The sequence below is a fragment of the Bos javanicus genome, chromosome 11, assembly GCF_032452875.1.
Source record: "Bos javanicus breed banteng chromosome 11, ARS-OSU_banteng_1.0, whole genome shotgun sequence".
Lineage (NCBI taxonomy): Eukaryota > Metazoa > Chordata > Mammalia > Artiodactyla > Bovidae > Bos > Bos javanicus.
This window is the reverse complement of record NC_083878.1, coordinates 69,800,639-69,825,128: the sequence shown is the minus strand read 5'-3', so window position 1 is coordinate 69,825,128 and position 24,490 is coordinate 69,800,639. Positions and strand designations below refer to the sequence as shown.

Here is a 24,490-nt window from a genome sequence, read left to right as displayed (position 1 = left end):
ATTGTGAGACTGAATTTTAAAAAGACACATAAAATCCAACAATATGTCTTCTACAAGAAATTCACTTTAAATAAATACATAGATTAAAAGTAAAAGGACAAATATTGCTCATTATTAGAGACATGCAAATCAAAACTACAATGAGATATCACCTCACACCAGTCAGAATGGCCCTCATCCAAAAGTCTACAAACAATAAATGCTGGAAACGGTGTGGAGAAAAGGGAACACTCTTGCACTGTTGGTGGGAATGTAAATTGATACAGCCACTATGGAAGATGCTATGGAGATTCCTTAAAAAACTAGGAATAAAACCACCATGCTGCTGCTGCGTCGCTTTAGTCGTGTCCGACTCTGTGCGACCCCATAAACGGCAGCCCACCAGGCTTCCCGTCCCTGGGATTCTCCAGGCAAGAACACTGGAGTGGGTTGCCATTTCCTTCTCCAAAGCATGAAAGTGAAAAGTGAAAGTGAAGTCGCTCAGTCATGTCTGACTCTAGCAAGCCCATGGACTGCAGCCTACCAGGCTCCTCCATCCATGGGATTTTCTAGGCAAAAGTACTGGAGTGGGGTGCCATTGCCTTCTCCGTAAAACCACATGACCCAGCAATTCCACTCCTAGGCATACACCCTGAGGAAACCAAAATTGAAAGAGACACGTGTATCGCATTGTTCATTGCAGCACTATTTACAATAAGCTAGAACATAGAAGCAACCTAGATGTCCATCGACAGATGAACGGATAAAGAACTTGTACTATATATACACAATGGAATATTCAGTTCAGTTCAGTCACTCAGTCGTGTCCAACTCTTTGCGACCCCATGAATTGCAGCACGCCAGGCCTCCCTGTCCATCACCAACTCCCGGAGTTCACTCAGACTCATGTCCATTGAGTCGGTGATGCCATCCAGCCATCTCATCCTCTGTCGTCCCCTTCTCCTCCTGCCCCCAATCCCTCCCAGCATCAGAGTCTTTTCCAATGAGTCAACTCTTCTCATGAGGTGGCCAAAGTACTGGAGTTTCAGCTTTAGGATCATTCCTTCCAAAGAAAGCCCAGGTCTGATCTCCTTCAGAATGGACTGGTTGGATCTCTTTGCAGTCCAAGGGACTCTCAAGAGTCTTCTCCAACACCACAGTTCAAAAGCATCAATTCTTTGGCACTCAGCCTTCTTCACAGTCCAACTCTCACATCCATACATGACCACAGGAAAAACCATAGGCTTGACTAGACGAACCTTTGTTGGCAATGTAATGTCTCTGCTTTTTAATATGCTTTCTAGGTTGGTCATAACTTTCCTTCCAAGGAGTAAGCATCTTTTAATTTCATGGCTGCAGTCACCATCTGCAGTGATTTTGGAGCCCAGAAAAATAAAGTCTGACACTGTTTCCACTGTTTCCCCATCTATTTCCCATGAAGTGATGGGACCGGATTCCATTTTAACATTACATGATTATATTTGAAATAGAGGGCAAAAAAATCTTTAATCAATGATCTTAAGAAACTAGAAACAATTAGAGCAAATTAAACCCAAGGCAAACAAAATGAAAGAAAGACAATAAAATGAGAGCAGAAATCAGTGAAATTTAAATAAGAAAAATAACAGAAGAAATCAATATCACAAAGGTCATTTCTTTAAAATTCAGTGAAGTTGGTAAATTGGTATTCTCTACCCAGAATGATGAAAAAGAAAAGAAAAAGATGATGCAAATTACCAGCATCAAGAGTAAAAAAAGGGCATCACCACTGAGCCTACAAACATTAAAAATAAATAAATAAGGGAATATTATGAACAACCTAACTTGTTTTAATTCAACAAATTAGATGAACCAATTTTTTTAAGGATAAAAATGACCAAAGTTCACTAAAAAATAAACAGATAATATGAATAATCCTCTAATTAGTATTAAATAAATATATTTAGTATTTAAAAACCCTCCAGCAAAGACTACACCAGGCCAAGATGGCATCAGTACCGAATTCTACCAAAAATAATTCCAGAAAGAAAAACGTACAATTCTCTTCCAGGAAAAACAAAAGAAGAGGGAGCACTTCCCAACTCATTTTATGATCCCAGGATTACCTAGACCCTAAAGCTTGTCAAAGATAGTAAAAGAAAACTATACCAATAACTTTCATGAACATGAAGAAATTCTCACCAGGTATTAGGAAGCAGATCCAACAATATGTAAAAAGTATGATAAGTCATACCCATGTGGGATTTATCCAGGGAACTTAAAGCAAATCAACATTTGGAAGTTAAATACTGTAGTTCACATTTATCAAAGAAGAAGAAGAAAAACCACACGATCATCTCAATAGATGCTCAGTCTGAGGGAAGCCAGACACCAGGACACAAGGATGTTCCAATAATCCTGTGGAGAGGACCACCTGGTGAAGAACTGAGACCCCACCAATAGCCAGCATCAGCCAGCCAGCCATGTGAGTAAAGCACCTTGTAAGTAAATCCTGCAACCGCAGTCAAGCTTTAGGATGCCTACAGTTTTGGCTGATACCTCATGAGAGACTCCATGCAAAAATCACCAAGTCAACTGTTCCCAAATTCCTAATTCATAGGAACTATAAAAGATATTTATCATTATTTTGAACCACTAACTTTGGGGGTGATTTCCTATGCAATGTTAGATAACCAATACCTAGAAATACAAATCAAAAGCACAATGAGGTGCCACCACACACTGGCAATGCCAAATATTTTGAGGGATGTGGATAGAGCCAAGTAGAACTCTCATACATTACTGACAGGAGCAAAATACAGTACATATACCTTGGGAAAATGTTTTTTCAATTTCTAATAATGTTAAACATGCATTCACCACACAATCCAACAATTCTATAATGGATTTAAGATAATTTATAACGTATGTCCACAAAGTGAATTATATACACAATGTTCGTAACAGCTTTAGTCATGAGTGACCCAAACTGGAAACAATCTAAATGTCCATGAACAGATGAATGGATAAACAAATTGTTGACCCTTAAACAATGCAGAAGTTAGGGATACCTACACTCCTTGCAGTTGAAAACTTGCATATAATTTTTATTTGGCCCTTCCAATACAGGGTTTAATTCCTCCATACCGGCTGTTCCACATCAGTGGATTCAGCCAACTGTGGACTGTGTAGTTTTTGTTGTTGAACAAATCCACACATAAGTGGACCCCCTCTAAGTTCACACTCAAGTTGTTCAAGAATCAACTGTCTGTTCATACAATGAGATGAATAAAAAGAAACAAACTACTATTATAATACATACCAACTACACAAAAAAAATCTTAAAAGCATTAGAATTCTAAGTGAAAGAAGTCAGATACAAAAGAATATACTGTAGAACAGACAAAACAAATCTATTGCAATAGAAATCAAATCAGATATTGCCTAGAGCAGGAAGTACTGGGTTCATTGCAAAAGGTCAAGGAAGACCCTCGGGGGTTTAGGAATGTTCTGTATACTAATTAGGAAGGTGGTTACACAGGTGTACACATTTATCAAACAAAACACTTAAAATAGGTGCATTTTATTGTATGTGAATTCTACTTCAATAAAATTGAAAATAACCATTATATAATGTTGGTCATAGGTTCAGATACAAGGTCAAAAATAATCCTTCCAGGCCAAAAATAATCAAGTGTTCCTTCTCACGTCCTTCCCTCCCCAACCCCTATTCTCTGTCACTCTTGGCTTCCTTTACTACATCTATGCATCTCCATATCCAGAAAATAATCCCTGTCTTCTGTTTTCCTCGGTTACCTCTTCTTACACATTCCTCTCTGTTTTCCCACTTATATCTCTGTCATTCTCATTTTTATCTTTCTTTATATAAATATAGTTGTGCTCCTGCCCACTTTTTTCTGTCCCCTCTAAACTCTTTCTCTTTTCTTTAACTCACTTGAATGTAAGACCAAAGAATTTTGAAAATTTGATTTATTATTTGAATATTTTGTTAAATTTAAGACTGAGTACAAGAAATATTTGTGTTTTATTTAAATTATTTTATTTAAAATGAAATTATTAAGAGTTATTATGCACAATTTATTACATAGTCCTTGGTTGCTACTTTTCCCTCTTTGAGTTAATGACCTCACTTGTAACAGGGCTCCCTTTCCCTACTTTAGGAAGCTTTTGAAGCATCCATTCTGGCCACCAATGGAAGAAATGCAATCAAGAACTGGGGTAAAAAACTAATACTTGTTGAATACCAACTGTGTGTCAGGACTTTCTATATGCCTTATCCTATTTCACAGTAACTCAGGAGATGGGTATTATTTTTCTCACTTTACAAATAAGAAAAACCGAAATTCAAAGAAGAAAATAAGTAGCCTTGGGCCAATAAATGGTATAGGAGGGCTTCAATCCCAGATCTTTTACTTATTCTACTATGGTTTATCCAAAGTCATGTATGGACGTGAGAGCTGGACCATAAAGAAGGCTGAGCACCGAAGAATTGATACTTTTGAACTGTGGTCCTGGCAAAGACTCTTGAGAGTCCCTTGGACTGCAAGGAGATCAAACAAGTCAATCCTAAAGGAGATCAGCTCTGAATATTCTTTGGGAGGACTGATGCTAATCTGAAGCTCGAATACTTTGGCCACCTGATGCAAAGAGCCAACTCATTGGAAAAGACCTTGGTGCTTGGAAAGATTGAGGGCATGAGAAGGGGATGACAGAGGATGAGATGGTTGGATGGCATCATCAACTCAATGGACATGAGTTTGAGCAAACTCTGGGAAATAGGGAAGGACAGGGAAGCATGGTGTGCTGCAGTCCATGGTGTTGCAAAGAGTTGGACACGACTGAGCAACTGAACAACAACAACCCATTATTTAGAATAGGACCTTTTACTTTTGACTTTACAGAAGTCCAATTCCTCGATAAGAAAATGTATAAATGAATGGTGTCATATTCATATAAAGGAATACAACACAGCAAATTAAGAAAAAGAAAGACTGAATGTTGGCGCACAAAGACTGAATGTTGGCACACAAAATGACCAATGAATCCTACATAAATCATGCTGAGTAAGAAAAGTCAGACACAAAATAATATATACTATATGATTCCATTTTACATGAAATTCAAAAATAGGCAAAACTAATTGATGATACTGGAGAAGGAAATGGCAACCCACGATACGGATGATAAGGATGGTTATCTTGGTTAGGGGTTGAATACAGACTGCAAAAGGACAGGAGGGAACTTTCTGGGGATGCTAGAAATGTTTTGTATCTTCATCTGGGTGACGATTATATGGATGCTGTACATGTGAATTATCATCAAGCTGTACACAAAATCAATAGACTCGATCCACCTTATTTGTCATCCCTCAATTAAAAAACAAATCATTTTCTGATGCTAAAACACAGGTCCTATGTCCCACTACCAGAGATCCATTTCCAGAAAAGTCTGAAATTGAGCAAACTGATTTCAATGAAACAACCTCACTTTAGGAACCTTGGGAAGGGGCTTTACAAACACTTTTCAATGCTTCTGAGCTGTTAACTGAACCTTACGGCCTGCATCAAAGTCTGGGATGTTGCATAGCTGCTCTGAATGCCAAAGGTTGGGGGAACTATGTATGGATGAAGTAGAATCTTAGCACCTGTCATGATTCTTATATATTCATTTTTCTACTTCCTTACATATTTATTTCTGAATAATCCAGAGTAGAGCCTTCCACATAGGTTATCTCATACAATGCAACAGCAACTCCGTGAGGTAGTCAAGACAAGATCTGTGTTATCTCCTTTAGGAAAACAAAACTCAGAGGCTCAAGGTGTTTAAGGGATTGCACAAGATTTCAAATACAATGAAAGCTAATATCATAAGAGAATCTAGGCCTCCTAGCTCCTAATCCAGTGTTCTGTTCACTAAGAAAATATATATATATATATATTTATTTATTTATTTATTTATTTTAATTATGTGGGCTGAGAATGTAAAAAAGATCTACAAAGGAGTTCCACCCATGCCCAAGTTCACAAATCCATATTCTGATGAAAACTGAATAAAATATAAGTGAGAGAAAAAACCATAACCAATGGTTTAAATTTTCCTTCTGGTTTCCTTTGGTTATCTGCCTGATTTCCTTTAAGCTTGCCTAGATTTGCTTTGTTTTACTTTCATACTTTTTTTCATACCTACCCTTTAGCCTTTTCCTTACTCAAGGGAATTCAGACTGCCTACTTCTTCATGCACCTGCTGTCACTTAGCCAGAAAGGGATGATTCAGGGAACAAAGTCTCTTAATTAACCATGTGGTTAGGTGTATCTGCCCCAAAGGAGCTCTCTTTCTGACATGTTCTTGGGCTTCCCACTTTCTGGAATGTCTATGTTGTATCACCAAATGGATTTGATAAAATTTCCCTGGGAAAGGACCTAAGCTAAGAACAGTTCTGCTGGAAAATTAATCATAATATTTACTGAAGAAAAAAAAAGCTATTCTGAGAAATCTGACTCACCCAAAAATATATGGGGTACCTCCCACCTCCTTACTATCTCACCACCAGGCCAACACTTGCTTTGAACTGCTCCAATCTCACACCTTGACTGTGTGAAAGAACTCACGTAATTACTAGGTTAAGAAACACTGGCCATGCCCTAGATTGGAGGACAAAGCAAAGGTTCTAAGAAAGAAGGCATTCACAGGGCTCCTTACTTGCTATTCACAGGGCTCCTTATTTGCTATTCTCTCTACATGACCCCTGGATCTATAACCATCCTCACCAATACTCATGTTCATCTACTCTCAAGCAGAGATGATAACCATGTGCATCTTTTGGAGGCAGTGGTTCATCTACGGCTCACAAAAAAACACCATCTATAAAATGCAGTGTGGGTGCTTAGCAACTTATTTTAGGTTAAGGTGATTTCCTAAGAAATTAGGAATGTGGTCCACTGGAGAAGGGAGTGGCAAACCACTACAGTACTCTTGCCTTGAGAACCCTATGAACAGTATGAAAAAGCAAAATGATAGGATACTGAGAGGAACTCCCCAGGTCGGTAGGTGCCCAATATACTACAGGAGATCAGTGGAGAAAACTCCAAAAAGAATGAAGGAATGGAGCCAAAGCAAAAACAATACCCAGTTGTGGATGTGACCAGTGATAGAAGAAAGGTCAGATGCTGTAAAGAGCAATATTGCATAGGAACCTGGAATGTTAGGTCCATGAATGAAGGCAAATTGGAAGTGGTCAAACAGGAGATGGCAAGAGTGGACATTCTAGGAATCAGCAAACTAAAATGAACTGTAATGTGTGAATTTAACTCAGATGAACATTATATCTAAGAAGTGGAGTAGCCATCATGGTCAACAAAAGAGTCCAAAATGCAGTACTTGGATGCAGCCTCAAAAATGACAGAATGATCTCCGTTCGTTTCCAAGGCAAACCATTCAATATCATGGTAATCCAAGTCTATGCCCCAACCAGTAATGCTGAAGAAGCTGAAGTTGAATGGTTCTATGAAGACCTACAAGACCTTTTAGAACTAACACCCAAAAAAGATGTCCTTTTCATTATAGGGGACTGGAATGCAAAAGTAGGAAGTCAAGAAACACCTGGAGTAACAGGCAAATTTGGCCTTGGAATACGGAATGAAGCAGGGCAAAGGCTAATAGAGTTTTGCCAAGAGAACGCACTGATCATAGCAAACACCCTCTTCCAACAACACAAGAGAAGACTCTACAAATGGACATCACCAGATGCTCAACACCAAAATCAGATGGATTATATTCTTTGCAGCCAAAGATGGAGAAGCTCTATACAGTCAACAAAAACAAGACTGGGAGCTGACTGTGGCTCAGATCATGAACTCCTTATTGCCAAATTCAGACTTAAATTGAAGAAAGTAGGGAAAACCACTAGACCATTCAGGAATGACCTAAATCAAATCCCTTATGATTATACAGTGGAAGTGAGAAATAGATTTAAGGGACTAGATCTCATAGAGTGCCTGATGAACTATGGACAGAGGTTCGTGACATTGTACAGGAGACAGGGATCAAGACCATCCCCATGGAAAAGAAATGCAAAAACCAAAATGGCTGTCTGGGGAGACCTTACAAATAGCTATGAAAAGAAGAGAAGCGAAAAGAAAAGGAGAAAAGGAAAGATATAAGCATCTGAATGCAGAGTTCCAAAGAATAGCAAGAAGAGATAAGAAAGCATTCCTTAGCAATCAAGGCAAAGAAATAGAGGAAAACAGCAGAATGGGAAAGACTAGAGATCTCTTCAAGAAAATCAGAGATACCAAGGGAACATTTCATGCAAAGATGGGCTCGATAAAGGACAGAAATGGTATGGACCTAACAGAAGCAGAAGATATTAAGAAGAGGTGGCAAGAATACACAGAAGAACTGTACAAAAAAGATCTTCACAACAGAGATAATCACGATGGTGTGATCACTCACCTAGAGCCAGACATCCTGGAATGTGAAGTCAAGTGGGCCTAAGAAAGCATCACTATGAACAAAGCTAGTGGAGGTGATGGAATACCAGGTGAGCTATTTCAAATCCTAAAAGATGATGCTGTGAAAGTGCTGCATTCAATATGCCAGCAAATTTGGAAAACTCAGCAGTGGCCACAGGACTGGAAAAGGTCAGTTTTCATTCCTATCCCAAAGAAAGGCAATGCCAAAGAATGCTCAAACTACCGCACAATTGCACTCATCTCACACGCTAGTAAAGTAATACTCAAAATTCTCCAAGCCAGGCTTCAGCAATATGTGAACCGTGAACTTCCTGATGTTCAAGCTGGTTTTAGAAAAGGCAGAGGAACCAGACATCAAATTGCCAACATCTGCTGGATCATGGAAAAAGCAAGAGAGTTCCAGAAAAACATCTATTTCTGCTTTATTGACTATGCCAAAGCCTTTGACTGTGTGGATCACAATAAACTGTGGAAAATTCTGAAAGAGATGGGAATACCAGACCACCTGATCTGCCTCTTAAGAAACCTATATGCAGGTCAGGAAGCAACAGTTAGAACTGGACATGGAACAACAGACCGGTTCCAAATAGGAAAAGGAGTCCATCAAGGCTGTATATTGTCACCCTGCTTATTTAACTTATATGCAGAGTACATCATGAGAAATGCTGGGCTGGAAGAAGCACAAGCTGGAATCAAGATTGCTGGGAGAAATATCAATAACCTCAGATATGCAGACGACACCACCCTTATGGCAGAAAGTGAAGAGGAACACAAAAGCCTCTTGATGAAAGTGAAAGAGGAGAGTGAAAAGTTGGCTGAAAGCTCAACATTCAGAAAACTAAGATCATGGCATCTGGTCCCATCACTTCATGGGAAATAGATGGGGAAATAGTGGAAACAGTGTCAGACTTTATTTTTTTGGGCTCCAAAATCACTGCAGATGGTGACTGCAGCCATGAAATTAAAAGACGCTTACTCCTTGGAAGGAAAGTTATGACCAACCTAGATAGCATATTCAAAAGCAGAGACATTACTTTGCCAACAAAGGTCCGTCTAGTCAAGGCTATGGTTTTTCCAGTAGTTATATATGGTTGTGAGAGTTGGACTGTGAAGAAAGCTGAATGCCAAAGAACTGATGGTTTTGAACTGTGGTGTTGGAGAAGACTCTTGAGAGTCCCTTGGACTGCAAGGAGATCCAACTAGTCCATTATAAAGGAGATCAGCCCTGGGTGTTCTTTGGAAGGAATGATGCTAAAGCTGAAACTCCAGTACTTTGGCCACCTCATGCGAAGAGCTGACTCATTGGAAAAGACTCTGATGCTGGGAGAGATTGAGGGCAGGAGGAAAAGGGGATGACAGAGGATGAGATGGCTGGATGGCATCACCGACTCGATGGACATGAGTTTGGGTAAACTTCGGGAGTTGGTGATGGACAGGGAGGCCTGGCGTGCTGCAATTCATGGGTTCGCAAAGAGTTGGACACAACTGAGCGACTGAACTGAACTGAACTGAATTTCCTAAGACAGCCTCCCATTCAAGTCCCTGGGCTCTGTGTCTCCATGAAATTTCAAAGATTTAATTGCTTTCATGGGCTCATGTCCATTAACCACTTAGGACTTCGCATCTCTCCATGGCATCTGGTCCCATGACTTCATGGCAAATAGATCGGCAAACAGTGGAAACAGTTGCTGACTTTATTTTTCTGGGCTCCAAAATCACTGCAGATGCTGACTGCAGCCATGAAATGAAAAGAAGCTTGCTCCTTGGAAGGAAAATTATGACCAACTGAGACAGCATATTAAAAAGCAGACATTACTTTGCCAATGAAGGTCCTTCTAGTCAAGGCTATGGTTTTTCCAGTAGTCATGTATGGATGTGAGAGTTGGATTATAAAGAAAGCTGAGTGCAGAAGAATTGAGGCTTTTGAACTGTGGTGTTGGAGAAGACATTTGAGAGTCCCTTGGACTGCAAGATCTAACCAGTCCATCCTAAAGGAGATCAGTCCTGAGTGTTCACTGGAGGGACTGATGTTGAAGCTGAAACTCCAATACTTTGGCCATCTCATGCCAAGAATTGACTCATTTGAAAAGACGCTGATGCTGGGAAAAACTGAAGGCAGGAGGAGAAGGGGATGACAGAGAATGAGATGGTTGTATGGCATCACTGACTCAATAGACATGGGTTTGGGTTGACTCCGGGAGTTGGTGATGGACAGGGAGGCATGCCGTGCTGAGGTTCATGGGGTTGCAAAGAGTCAGACATGATTGAGTGGCTGTACTGAACTGAACTGAACTGCATCTGACAATGGGGGGCTTCCCTGGTGGTTCAGATGGTAAAGAATCCATCTGCAATGTGGGAGACCTGGGCTTGATCCCTGGGTTGGAAAATCTCCTGGAGGTAGGCATAGAAACCCACTCCAGTATTCTTGCCTGGAAAATCCCCATGGACAGAGGTGCCTGTGGGCTACAGCCCATGGCGTCAAAAAGAGTCAGACATGACTGAGCGACTAACCACAGTATACATCTGACAATGAATGATGAGGCTAGAAATGTACAGGAAGGGCACAGCTCCAGCTAATTACAATAAAGGAGTTGCCAGAGGCCAGTGGTCCAGCATGTCTACGGACATGGTAAGGCCTGGACTGCACAGATCATTCTGAGAGAAGATCCACCATCTGAAAACTACTGCTGTATAACGCCTCTATCTTTTTCTTTCTCAGCATTCATTTCCTTACTTTCACAAAGTTAAGACTTTGTTTATTTCTAGACAAAAAAAAAAAAAAAGAATCGGATTGTAAATATGCCACTTGATTCTCTGGACTGAATCCAAGGTCAAAAGGCCTATAAGAAGATAATGTGAAGTGAAGTTGCTCAGTCGTGTCCGACTCTTTGTGACCCCATAGACTGTAGCATACCAGGCTCCTCTGTCCATGGGATTTTCCAGGCAATAGTACTGGAGTGGATTGCCATTTCCTTCTCCAGGGTATCTTCCCAACCCAGGGCTCGAACCCAGGTCTCCCGCTTTGTAGACAGATGCTTTACCATCTGAGCCACCAGGGAAGTCAAAGTAAATGCCACACCTCAACACCTCTTTTCATCTACATTTCTGGCAAAGACAGGTCTTCCGTGATGGAATAATAGAAACTGTCATCCTGGTCACTCCCCATTTCCTCTGGATCTCACCTCTCATCTCTTAGGAGTTAGAAGTTAGTTGTATGGGGAACACACAGCATCACAATTGCTGCCAGGGCTGCCACGTATTGCCACACCAAGGACTGCACAAGTCCAGATGGCACCATTCAAATAGGCTAAAATGTATATGGAACCCTTGTAATTGCAGAATACACAACCTACACAACCAGATGCTGGAGTGGTGCTGCTTCTAGGAAAAAATATAATTGTGCATATTGATGGAGCAGTTTATGATGTTTCAGGTTTTGGATTAAGATTTGCATGTGCTGTGCTTTGTCGCTCAGTCATGTCCGACTCTTCAAGACCCCATGGACTGCAGCCCACTTGTCCATGGGGATTCTTCAGGCAAGAATACTGGAGTGGGTTGCCATGCCCTCCTCCAGGGGATCTTCCCAATCCAGGGATTGAAAACAGGTCTCCCACACTGAAGGCAGATTCTTTACCCACTGAGCCATCAGGAAAGCCCTAAGATTTACATGCATCACCTAATTTAATATTCGGGACATGATCTTGAGATAGGAACTATTTACTACAACCATTTTCAAATGATCAAACCAGGCCTTAAAGATTTTAAGAAATCTTTTTTTTCCAAGTCATGGCTATTGCCCACCAAATATTTATTATACGACCTTCTGAAAAAGATAACGTAAAGCTTTTTGTCTATTTACATGTCTTGGTTATTTATAGTATGCACCTTGAGATGATTCCCTTAGTGGAAAGAGCTCTGATTTGAAGGCAGGATATGTGGTCCCAGTCAGTATTCTAATATATCCTTTAGCAAGTCATAACCTTTCAACATATGAATGAAAGTTTTCAGGTCTAAAACTTTCTACCTAAATGACCTTGAAACAATGTTATCAAACTTCTGGATTTCAATTACTCTACTTACAAAATAAAGCAAATATTTGCCCTTCCTACTGTATGATTGGTAAAAATGACAAATGTTAAAATGATTTATAAATTATAAAGTCCTATACAACTGTAATAGGACATTAATAATGATTATTTTAAAAAGCAAAATATCCTTTCCAAATCAGGATGGGCAAATTTCTATGAAGTGTTGTCAGGCAGTAATTCTGAGAGTGGCAATAAGCTGCAACTTTTGCTCACACAACTCTCCTTCTTTTCTCCTACCCACAGGCCAGTCCCTCTTTACCGTCTGCAGACAAACTGCCTTATAAAAGCTTTCATTTTTATTCATGATACTACTCTCCTCCCACATTCCTCATAAAACCCCTCATGAACCTTCTTTCTCTTTTGTAAATTTGTGAAAGGATCAATAGGATTCAGAAGAAGTGCATTTTTCAAATAGCTGTATATATTCTCAGCATTTCAAAGGGTTTTCAGTAGCCAGTAAGAGTTCACCAAATCTAGAACTGATCTCATCTTCTCAAGATCCAAGTACCTTTTGTCTTGCCCAATGACTTGATGCCACACACATGAATAAATATATCTTTAATGTATAGTTCTGGGTGAGTGTGACTCCCCCTAGTGAATATACAAAAACCTCAGAGAACATTCTTGTTTAATCTAGGGATAAAAAAGAATAAACTCATTAATTTCAAAATAGTATTTTCAAGATACCAACAATGTTCTTGTAAGCACTTCCCACAAACTTCAAAGATACGTATGCAATTATTTTCTCTTCCCCCTGGTAACATCAAAACCCAGAGGCTCTCCAGAACTGCATCCCAAAAAACCCAACTCCTGATGCTGTTCTCCATCCCAGCTCTTCTGTCTTCTGCAGCTTCTCAACATTTGAAAATATAGAACTGATTAATTATGAATGCTGTGGCTTGTCTGACCCACATCTCACCTTACTCTTTTGCTCCTTTGGAATTCCATTCCATAGTCAGAGGAATATCAATTTCAGAAAATAAGGTTTCCCTGATATCTAACCTGAAGTTTCCTTCTGCAAGTCTCATCCTATTACTTCTGTGGGCCACACTAAATAACTCTTCCCCTTCACTGCCACTCTCCCTCTTCAGAGATTTGTAGATTGTTACCATGGCTTCCCCTTCATCACCACTTAGCCCAGCCATATATATTTAATTTTTTTCATCTTTTGTCTTAAATCAGTCCATTCAACTCTTAAATCAGCTCTCTGCTCTTCTCTGGACTAACTCCAACTCTCCCAATTCACCTCCAATAACTGATATCCCTTCTGGGAGCTCCAATTTACTATCTTCCTTCCCTCTCTTTGCCCTTTCCAGAAATGAAATAGGAAGGGACTAACAGATATGTGAGGTCAAGGGTCAGGAATATTGCATTGTATATACCTACTCTAAATTGCTTAAGCCTCTCCATAGTACATATAAAGTCCCAAGTCATATATCCCCTTTCCTGGAATGAGAAGGCAGGTATTAACAGTGAAACAAGCCCTCTTATCCCACAGATCATTATCCTCTAGGCTTCTGCCTGGAGGACGGCAGAAGCAAGATGTCAAGACATTTACACAACAGGTTACAAAGTAGAGCTATGGGCAATGTGGTAGCCTGCAGGCAGACATCATTTTTGAGGTTTGGGCTGTCCCAAGATAGGGCACACCATTTGTATAGTCCCAGTAACTCTCTGTACCTCTTTTCAATGAATGGGTGTTCTGGAGAACTACTTCCGACTTTTCATATGTTGATCCCATTTATGAATTCACAATAACCCTCAAAGAAACACCATGTTAATGTCTCTCAGACATCCTTTTGTTCTCTCAGATAGCCCAAACTGCAAGTGATATGAAGGTATTGCTTTGTTCTAACTAGGTGCTTTTCCATTTTTTACCACATTCCTAGTCATGGTTTGGTACCCTACCTTTAGTCTGAGACAAATGGGCTACCCCAGGCCTCTCAAAACAAGGGTTGGCAGAAGACCCATCCTCTCCACTTTCTTCCCCACAGACAGCCCACCAGCAAGACCATTCCCCTCTAGATTAGACCATCAGTTACTCAGGCAGAAACAGGGAGAAATTTACTGAGCTGTGCCTATTTTTCTTCACTTAATTGAAGATCCTATGTCACACAACAGTTAAATGCCTTTTCTGTAAGTCAGAGTCTATATAAAAAGAATAAATCCATTTCCTCAAACATGATAAATAGCATAATTAGTCTAAGTGTGACTAATTGTTCCAAGTGTGAGAACCTAAACTTCAATTTTGATACAAGAAAATTTGATAAAAAGAAAATGAATGAAACCACAATAATATATATTGCCCCAAACATAAAACATGATACAGAAGGGTGTGCCCAGTCCCTCCACAGGAAGTCTGCAGTAGAGACTGTATCTAAATGAGGCTGAGGAAGCAGTGATAAGGTGAGAACCTAGTCCTGCATGGCCAGCTGCCTAACTGCAGACAGCATATGTCTCAGAGCAGGAGAGTCCAGCCTGTTCCAAGTGTGATCACCACAAGGCCTGAAGTGGTTTTCAATAAGCTGTCTGTCTCCCTGGAGGTCATGGGGAGCTCATCCAGTTACACTTAGTGTCTTATTTGATCCCATCAATAATCATTTGATCCCAATACTGCTGAAAAATGCTTGGCTAAAATTTCTAGCCTTTTAATGGCAGAATCCTGGCTCTTTCTAAAACTAGCATTGCTAGATGTGTCAAATGATGCATAAGGGCTTCGTCCTGCTGCCAAATGGACTGTGTTGCTGAGGGAGGATTTGGGATGTTCACTGTGCTTCCCTACAACCAGTAGCAGAGCAGCTCCCAGAGCACACTAATCTCTACATGAAACTCCCTCACTCAGCAGCTCCAACTCCTCATCAAATGTTTGACTGGAGTATATTCTTCAAAAGCATTAAGTGTGTGACTCCCCAGAGGCACCAGTGATAACTTCAAGCAACCTGCTTGTTTATAGTAGGTAAGTTCAGAGCTGTAGAAAGGACCCCTTTGCCTATACCATCAGCATCTAGACTGCTAGGGCCTGCCTATATAACAAAAAATGATAGGAAAGTTTCAGAGATGCTCAGAGACATGAAAGTGGGAGAAAATCTGCATTCCCAGAGAAGTAATTTTTATATCCATTACACAAACATTAGGCACTAAAAGAGAATGTTGCATGTATAAACCATGGAAGCCAAGACAACATTAAAGCACAGCTGTTCTTTACAAAAGTATCTGTAGTGAGACAACAGTATTGGTCTCTATCTCAGTTCACAGAAAGCACTATCAAATTCATCAGATCTTGTCTCTTGCCACAGGCTAGTATAAATTCCAACACTGAACATAAAGGGGTCATTTTAGGTGCCAATACCACTAGCGCTAATGCTGAAATATGTATCCAGACTCTGATTTCCATGGGGATCACATACCAGTGTATTTTCTCTGCAATGACTGAGAAACCTCAGCTTCAGAATATCCCTTCATGAAACTACTGGGTATATGTGGGAGTGTGTGTGTGTGTGTGTGTGTGTGTATGTGTGTTGGGACAAACATGGGAGATACTTGTAGCTCTATATTAGGCTTTTTTCCAATGCTTTCCATCCTATTAATACAGAGACATTAGTAACCAGTGGAGCATGAGAATTTCATTTATTTCTGACAACGAGAATGATAGAAAAGATGCCGGGTTTTACTCAATGAAATTAGTGTAGGCATTTAAAAGGCATGCTTTCTCTTCTGTGCTTTCTCATTCATTTACATTTTATATTTTATTCACAAGACTTTCCCCAATGGTCTTACAAAAGAAACATCCATTCAAAACCACCTGGTTTTCCCAGTTAAAGGATATTATAGGAAGACTTAGAAGTAAGTGCCTAAATACACAACCCCAACTCAGTGAATATGGGAAGAAAATGAGAGTAAATGAAATATAAACCTCATTTCAGGAGTCTCCAGCAGCGAGATCTGCAGAGAAATGGGCCTTCCAGAAACAGGCATTCAGATCTGCTAACACAGATACTCAAGCTAAGAACTGCAGTGAAGGAACTGGGGGCAGGGAGAGAAAGGGAAATCAACTACTGTCTCTTCCTGGCTTCAGAGTGACTCCCCCAAAGGAAAATAATCTTGGCTACTTTGCTCCCTCTCTCCACATCTCCCTCCATTCCCCTGTCACCTGTCCCTTAGTTCCTCTGGGGCTCTCCCAATACATCCGAGAGGAAGAACAAGAGTCTGTGAGTGGACAGGAACTGGGATTAGGTGGAGAGCAGAATGAATTAATGAAGAAGAGGCCATTCCTAGAGTAAGTCAACATTTGAAGAGGATAGCTGGGTGGGATTCAATAATAAGGAGTTCTATATTCCCTGAGAAAGTATATCACATTCCCCAAATTTGTGGAGGCCAGGAAGAGTAACAAAGGGAAAGAAAGAAAGGTAACAGCTGAAATCTAGAACTAAGCTCTCAGAATGCAAAAGTAATAGAGGGATTTCAACTGTCCTAGGAGCCCCAAATAAAGGACATCCAATCTTGGCTGCAACCCTGTGCCTGTCAGTAGAGTCATTCTATCAAGAACAGGAAACTTTTTCCCCCCCGACATGGTTGCTGAGAAGGAAGGGAGAGTCCCTTGGGGAGTAACTGCGTTCAAGGAGTAAATATAGTCTAACTGGGGAAGGAGGTTTGAGGAAGAAAAAAGAGCTAAGAACCATGGGCTGAGGTTTTGGAAATCGGGGTTACTTGACAGTGGCTGTAAATTGATATGTGTTAAAACAACAACAACAACAACAACAAACAAATCCCGAACCACTCAGGCGGGAGCTGCTCACCGGTCCCAAAGATCTGGAAGAGAAGGCGGGGCTGGGAGGCGCGGATCGCGGCGGACAGTCTTCCCTCTCTGCCCACTTCAGACACCTTCTTCTCCGGCATCAAGCGGATCCTCAGCCGCCCTTCGCCGTGTCGAATCCACCAGCTGAACAGATCAGTAAGGTTGAACTGAAGCAGCCCCGTAGTCGCCTCCTCTGGAGGCCCGACGCAGCCCTCTAGGATCGCCTCCTCTCCAAGCTCCAGCACCAGCTGCTTGGCGCGCCGAAGCTTGCGAATTGAGCCTCCCTTCAGCACCCTGGACAGCGCCCGTGCTTGAGCCGGGGTGGGAGAGCTGGCGCCTGCTGTCCACGAGACCCCGGGTGGTGGCCCCACCAGCCTAAGCAGTGGGGCGCAGTCGAGAGCCAGAGAGCCGCGCGCCTCCAGCCGGCCAGCCCTTGGCTCCGAGGGGGACGGCGGCGGCAGCAGCAGGTCCCGGGCGTAGACGCGAAAAAGCGAGGGCACCACAAAGTCCACCGCCAGGCTCTTCCTCTGCAGACGCGAGTAGCTAAGCGGCTCCCGGGGCTGCAGGGCCGGCCCTATGGCCGGAGAGCCCATGCGCTGGCCGGTCTCGATCCCAGTCCCGAAGCCTGAGGCTGCCGGTGAAAGCAGCAGCAATACCAGCAGCCACAGAAGCCCTATGGCTCCCATCCCGCCAAAGGATGACTGTTAATGCTAGAGCTTCGACTCCCCGGGATCCAGACTCACCCTCCGCTCCCCCTCAGATGAGAAGGGGTTCCTAACAGTCGTTGGTCCTGACAGGCTCGTTCCACCAGATATCGGGGGACTGTCCGTGCACTAGATTTCCTTTCCTCCAACTGCAAGGAGGAGAGCAGGAATCTCAATAAAACAGGACTGGAAGCTCAGGGGCGTGTCAAGAGACCCTGAAGCGCGAAGGGCTCAGCAGCTGGGACCCTATGCCTCTCGCGCGCCGCGCAGAATGCCGCGCCCCCGTCCGTTGATCGCCGCGCTTTGGAATGAGAGAGACTACTATGGTTGACGGGAGATGGCAATTAGGTACCGTCCTCTCCTGCCCCTCGCGGCCTGAGCTGTGGTCTATCCACTCTTGAGCGGCCTCCAACCCTTTGCAACTTTTGTGCCGGGAACGGTGGCTCCGAGCTGGTATTTGGTGTCCCGGCCGCCTCCTGAGCTGCTTTCGGCTCTTCTGAGCTCCTCTTCCGCGTCTATTAGGGAAACGAGGGCACCAGCTGTTTTCTCGCGCACCCTCCCGCGACCCTCCGCAGCGGGAGGTCTTTGAACTGCACTACTAGCTGAACTTCTGGACCTGAATCGAGCCGTCGCGTTGCGGAGCAGAGGCTCAGGCCGCCGCCGTTCAAGTTTACATCGTCCTTGCTATCCTCCCGCGTCTGGTCTCAGAGTTCTCAGGCACCAAAGCGGCCCCGGCGGCAGAAGCGGAGTGAAAGCATTCAGGGACCAAAAGCCCGAAATCTTGCTGCCCCCTCCTCACTCATCGGCAGCTCCTGCGGCTTCAGTGGCTGGGCAGAAGGTGGCCGGAAGTCGCCTCTGTGCCCCGCGACCCTCTGGGCCGCGGCAGCCAGGGTGCCAGCTGCTACTGCCGCTGCAGCCCCGGGAGCCGCTCTATCGCATCTGCCTGTTGGCCCGCCACTTGCAGCTGGCGGAGCCGCGAGCGCGCGCCTAGAAGGGGCCGGGCCGAGGCGGGGGCGGGGTTCGAACGCCAACTCCTCACCGCGGCTGGGCCCACGCAGCCCCGCCCCGCCCCGCTCCGCTCACCCGCCAGCCAATGGTGAGGCGAGGTCGACTTCTTATGCAAATCTGCAGAGGGCCCCCCCGCTTTCATTGAGAAAAGCACAAAGCCCGCCCTAGCCTCCCTCCACCCCTCTTCCCTCTCTCGCTCCACCTCTGCCAGATTCCCTGCCCTATGTCGCTTCTGTGTGAACAGGAGCGTATATCAGATAAATAGTAGGACTGGAAGAGGCCTTTGTAATCAAGTATTCTAATTTAGCATTTAGAGAAGTAAACGAATCCGACTTCGGAAAAAGCAGTTCTGGAATAAAACTGGAGGCCAGGGGACGGGCAGAAGGGAGGGGCAGAGTGACACTGCCAACTCTGGGCTTGGATTAGGGCCCTTAGACAGAGTCTTATTTGACCCTTCCATTATTTGAACGCATTCCTGGAGAACCTGGTGATCCCATCATCCACACAGGATAAAATGGTGCGGAGGTAGGAGTGAGCATTTGGGGGGTTAAGAGGGAGGGTGGAAGTGGCTCGCGTTCTTGCAGAGTTGCGATTCAGCTATAACAAATATTTCAGACCTCAGTCACGCCGTGTTTTCCCAGAATGGTGTTTAAATAGTGTTACTTCCTTTACTCTCTGCAAGGTAAATATTTTAAACTCTAGTTTTAGAGGAAACTGAGTCACAGAGATCTTAACTGATTTTCCTAGGATCTAATAGTCCTACGTGCCTCCCAAGCTCTTACTCATGCCTCTTAACCACTGCTCTTAATCATACCCCTCTATGAGTAACAGGCTAAGAAGTCTAGAAGTGACTTAGCTAGAAAGAATGATCTGGCATTCCTGTTCACAGTCCTGGGAGTGACAGTTCAAAAGTGCAGGCCATTTCTATAGCCCTGTGAAGTCAGGGCTATATCTCCAGTCTCTCTCTTCTCTCTTGAGCAGTTATCACAGAACCTGGATAATGGCTGTGTTTATAACAAGTGGTTCACTGGAATCGCAGACAAAACTACAATCTTTGGTGCACACAGTGGAGCTGACTCTCCCTCACTGAGCAACAAAGAATGACCTGATTCATAGAAGAAATGATGCTCCTGCCTTGGTGGAGCAAGGGAAGGAGGGAGAAAAGGGAAGAGGAAGGGAAGGGTATGAAGGTTAATAGTTTCCTAGTATGTGAGCAAATATGTTTTGATTTTCATCATATTTCACTGGCATGCACACTAGTGAGAGAATAATTTTCTATGTGACATATTAAAAAGACTAAAACACAGGTCCTTTCATTCCCCACTGCAGCCCTTCCTTATTTCTCTGTTTAATTCTTGTCCAAAGTCAAACTGACTCCAGGCATTTAATAACTATGAATCCGCTACAATCAACAGCCACTAGGGGGCTGCAGAGACTTTCAACTTAAGATACCTGCCAGAGTTGAACATTTTCCCAGGTATTCACCAGGATCACTGCCTTTTTTGCACCTTGTGAACACAATGGTCTCAATTCTCATGCTTTTATAAATTTTCTCCAATATCCCCAAAAGAAGGACAAGTGCTTCTCTCTGTAGATTAAATCACAATGAATCCAAAAATTTTTCCCTTTTTGTTAAATAATTTAGAAAAAGAGGCAGAAATGAATATTGATAGTCTATCAGTCACATATGAGGCATATATGTATATGCATATACATATGCATCTGTGTGTATGTGTGTGTGTGTGTGTGTGTGTGTGTGTGTGTGTGTATCGCATCACACAGTGGCCTTTTGAGAAAAGTGAAGTGAAGTGAAGTCATTCAGTCATGTCCGACTCTTTGCGACCCCATGGGCAGTAGCCTGCACCAGGCTCCTCCGTCCATGGGATTTTCTAGGCAAGAGTACTGGAGTGGGTTGCTATTTCCTTCTCCAGGGAATCTTCCCGACCCAGGGATTGAACCCAGGTCTCCCGGATTGTAGACAGACGCTTTACCATCTGAGCCACCAGGGAAGTCCTAGGTATGTATTATTATTTCCATTACAGAGACAAAACAACTAAGGCTCAGAGAGGCAAAATAATTTGCCCAAGGTCAAACAGCAAATAAATAAGAGTTGGAATTCAAACCAGTGATTTTTTTCCCTAAAAATTAACACATCTCACTGAGATAAATTTGGCCTCTTGCTCATGCTTTACAGCTATAATTTTGCCACTTCTCCCCTATGTCATTAGCTTCCCCAGTGGCACAGTGGTAAAGAATCCATCTGCCAATGCAGGAGATGCAGGAGTCATAGGTTCAGTCCCTGGGTCAGGAAGATCCCCTGGAGGAGGAAATGGCAAACCATTCCAGTATTCTTACCTGGGAAATCCCATGGACAAAGGAGCCTGGTGGGCTACAGTCCATGGGTAGCATAGAGTTGGACACAACTGAGCAAGCACATCTATTCTGCCTTATATCATTTCCATCTAGAGCACAGTAGATGGAAAAGAGAAATTAAGAACAAGTGGGGGAAAACAGAGATAGAAAGATTTAAAATGTGGCAGCAATGATAACTAACATGGTCTGATGCACATATTATGGACCAGCATATTTCAAAATAGGGGGCTTCCCTTGTGGCTCAGGCGGTAAAGCGTCTGCCTACAATGCGGGAGACCCAGCTTCGAGCTCTGGGTTGGGAAGTTCCCCTGGAGAAGGAAATGGCAACCCACTCCAGTATTCTTGCCTGGAAAATCCCATGGATGGAGGAGCCCAGTAGGCTACAGTCCATGGGGTCGCAAAGAGTTGGACACAAATAATTTTCATGTATTATCTCATTTAAGAGTCACACTAACACTATGAGAAGAAGTAATAATATCTCTATTTTACAGATCACAAATGGAAGCTCAGAGAGGGTAAATTCCCAACAACAGACTACAAAAAGTAACAAAATTTGTTAACAGAATTTGAACCTGGATATCTGACTAAGAAGTCCATGGTATCAAATCCTGGATGACCTCACAAGACAGAAAATGGAGTATGGTGGAATAGTCTGAGATGGACAGAGGTGAACAAGGAAAAAACTGAAAACTCAACTCAAAAAGAGAGATATAGGGTGTGGAGTTACAGTGAGAGCGGACAGGAGATAATGGAAGCCATGAAGACACATTTGATAAGATGGGCTGCTCTGGGTCACCTTGCTGATAACTTGGGCACTTAAGGTGAGGAGGAAGGAAAGTGAGATCATGAAGGAAGAAAGGAAAGGGCCAAGATGGACACTGAAAGCACCAAGACCCTCCTCTGGAAATTCCCAGTTTCTGGTAATGGTAAAGTGAATAACACTGATAAGCAGGGGTTTGAGTTCTCTGTAAGAAAAGCAGTAATAAAAACAGCATTTCAAATCCAGGCAGTGTGACATACCACCTCAAAACTGGAAAATCTGATTGAGACCTACAGAGTTAAGTCAGGCATTCAGTTGGTCAAAAAGAGGGGGGGGGGCGGGGAGGAGAAGAGAGGCGGAAGGGAAAGAGCAGGAGGAGCAAGAGAAGGAAAAGAAGGTAGGAGAAAAATCATAAGTTGAGCTAAAGCTAGTCATTAGAAGATGTTTACTGCTAAGACATTTGGAAACTCACAGCCAGAGTATCTTATCTTGGGACAAGAGTAAGGAGTGTGATCTAGGAAAAACATTCAAATGAATGTGAATTTGTATTCAGGAAACCAGATTTTAATCACCATCTTGCTTCTCGAGGCTCTATGAATCTTGGGGAATTCCTTGATTTCTCTTGGCTCACACATCAAACTAGAAGAACCAGGTATAGCTTTAAGACACTGGCCACTCTGAATTCTGTGTGAGATTCTCCAAGTGGCCAAAAGGTCTCATCCAAGACTGAGGACCAGAGCTGAGGTGGCTCAGACGGTAAAGAATTTGCCTGTAATGCAGGAGACCTGGGTTTGATCCTTGGGTTGGGAAGATCCCCTGGAGAAGATAATGGCAATCCACTTCAGTATTCTTACCTGGAGAATCGTATGGACAGAAAGCCTGGCAGGCTACAGTCCATGGGGTCACAAAGAATCAGAAGGAGAAAATGAACTTCCAAGGGAACCAAGGAAAGAGTTTGAACCTAATGCTGAAAAGAGGAAAAATAAAGATTTATTTCCAAAAATGTATCTCTACTAGTAAACAGACTTCAGTTCTGAAACTATATCTGCAATTACTGACCAGTCATACATAAGATATCTTCTAATACTAGAATTATTAATTCAACCATTATTTATTAAGCACCTACTATTTGCTTGGCTTTACATGGGGTGCCAAGGAGAGATACTGTGATGAATAAAACAGACAAGGTTCCTATTAGCATGAGGTCTTGATAAAAATTAAATGAAAAAATCAAGAATGGAAATCGAATTCATGCCTATGCTATAACTAAGCAAAAATTACAAATACAAAACAAAAAAAAGTGGAGGAAAACATAAATAGATTTATTTATAAATAGACTTTTTGGGCATGGCAAATTATGGGTGACTTTTTTTCTTTTTACAACTAACTTTTAACAGTTTTGTAAAATAAATAATAATAGAATTTGATTCCCATAAAGGAAATATATCAGTCAGGATAGCTAGGTTATGCTGTTATAACAACAACAAAATCTCACTAACAATGACATATAATCTCATAATCCATATCTATTTCAGGTCAGCAGACAGCTCTGACTGTCATAATCATTTAGGGATCCAGGCTATGGAGGAGCTATTATTGTTAACTTGGAGGGTTTTGAATGAAAAAGTTCCAACCTGGAAATGTCACATCCTTTTTACTCATGACTCTGGCTGGAAACAACCATATGGACCTCTTCTATCATGAGAAAGTCCACAAAGTGGAGAGTCAGAAATATCCAGCAAACAGCCTCAGCGATGTCCAAGGAAAACCTGTTGAAGTGTTGTCTTAGATGACTCAGACCAGGTAGGGTCTAGAAGACTGGTGTTACCCAGAGAAAATATGATCTTAATTTGCTTGAGATCCACAGCCAACGGGAGAGCCCAGCCACATGAGGCTGCACGGCCTCTCACTGTGTCCATATGTCATTGTGGAACAACAGAAAAGCTTGGTCTGCTCTCATCCCTCACAAGGCATGATATAAGAGGCTGCACAGACACAATAAAAGCCCTTCTCAAATACCAAAGAGTGACAGCTCTCTCCCAGAAACTATAAACAATCTCACATTTACTGAAAAGAGAAGAAACAACAGAGATCAAAGCAAACAGTTCACCACTATGTATTTCACAGCAATCCCCGTGTTTGCTGAAGCACAGTACATTAGGGAAGAAGGCCGTGAGCTATTACTACAACTAGCATGTGTTGGTCTTACCTGCTGCTGGCCTAATATTTTCTTGTCTTTTTAAATATCTTTTTTGGTCAGGGAAGATGAAAGTAAAACTTTTGGGGTAATTTGATTATCAATGCAGTCCTTT

General features: G+C 42.5%; 1 protein-coding gene across 1 annotated transcript in view; it reads right to left on the bottom strand.

Annotated features, from left to right (window-relative positions):
• ALK (ALK receptor tyrosine kinase) overlaps positions 1–18,983 on the bottom strand; it is a 734,697-nt gene extending 715,714 nt beyond the window's left edge. Inside the window, exon 1 of the mRNA XM_061432943.1 lies at positions 17,335–18,983. Coding sequence (XP_061288927.1) covers positions 17,335–18,019 — 685 coding nt within the window. The 5' untranslated portion in view covers positions 18,020–18,983. The remainder of the gene's footprint in view (positions 1–17,334) is intronic.
• Positions 18,984–24,490: the final 5,507 nt, after the last annotated feature.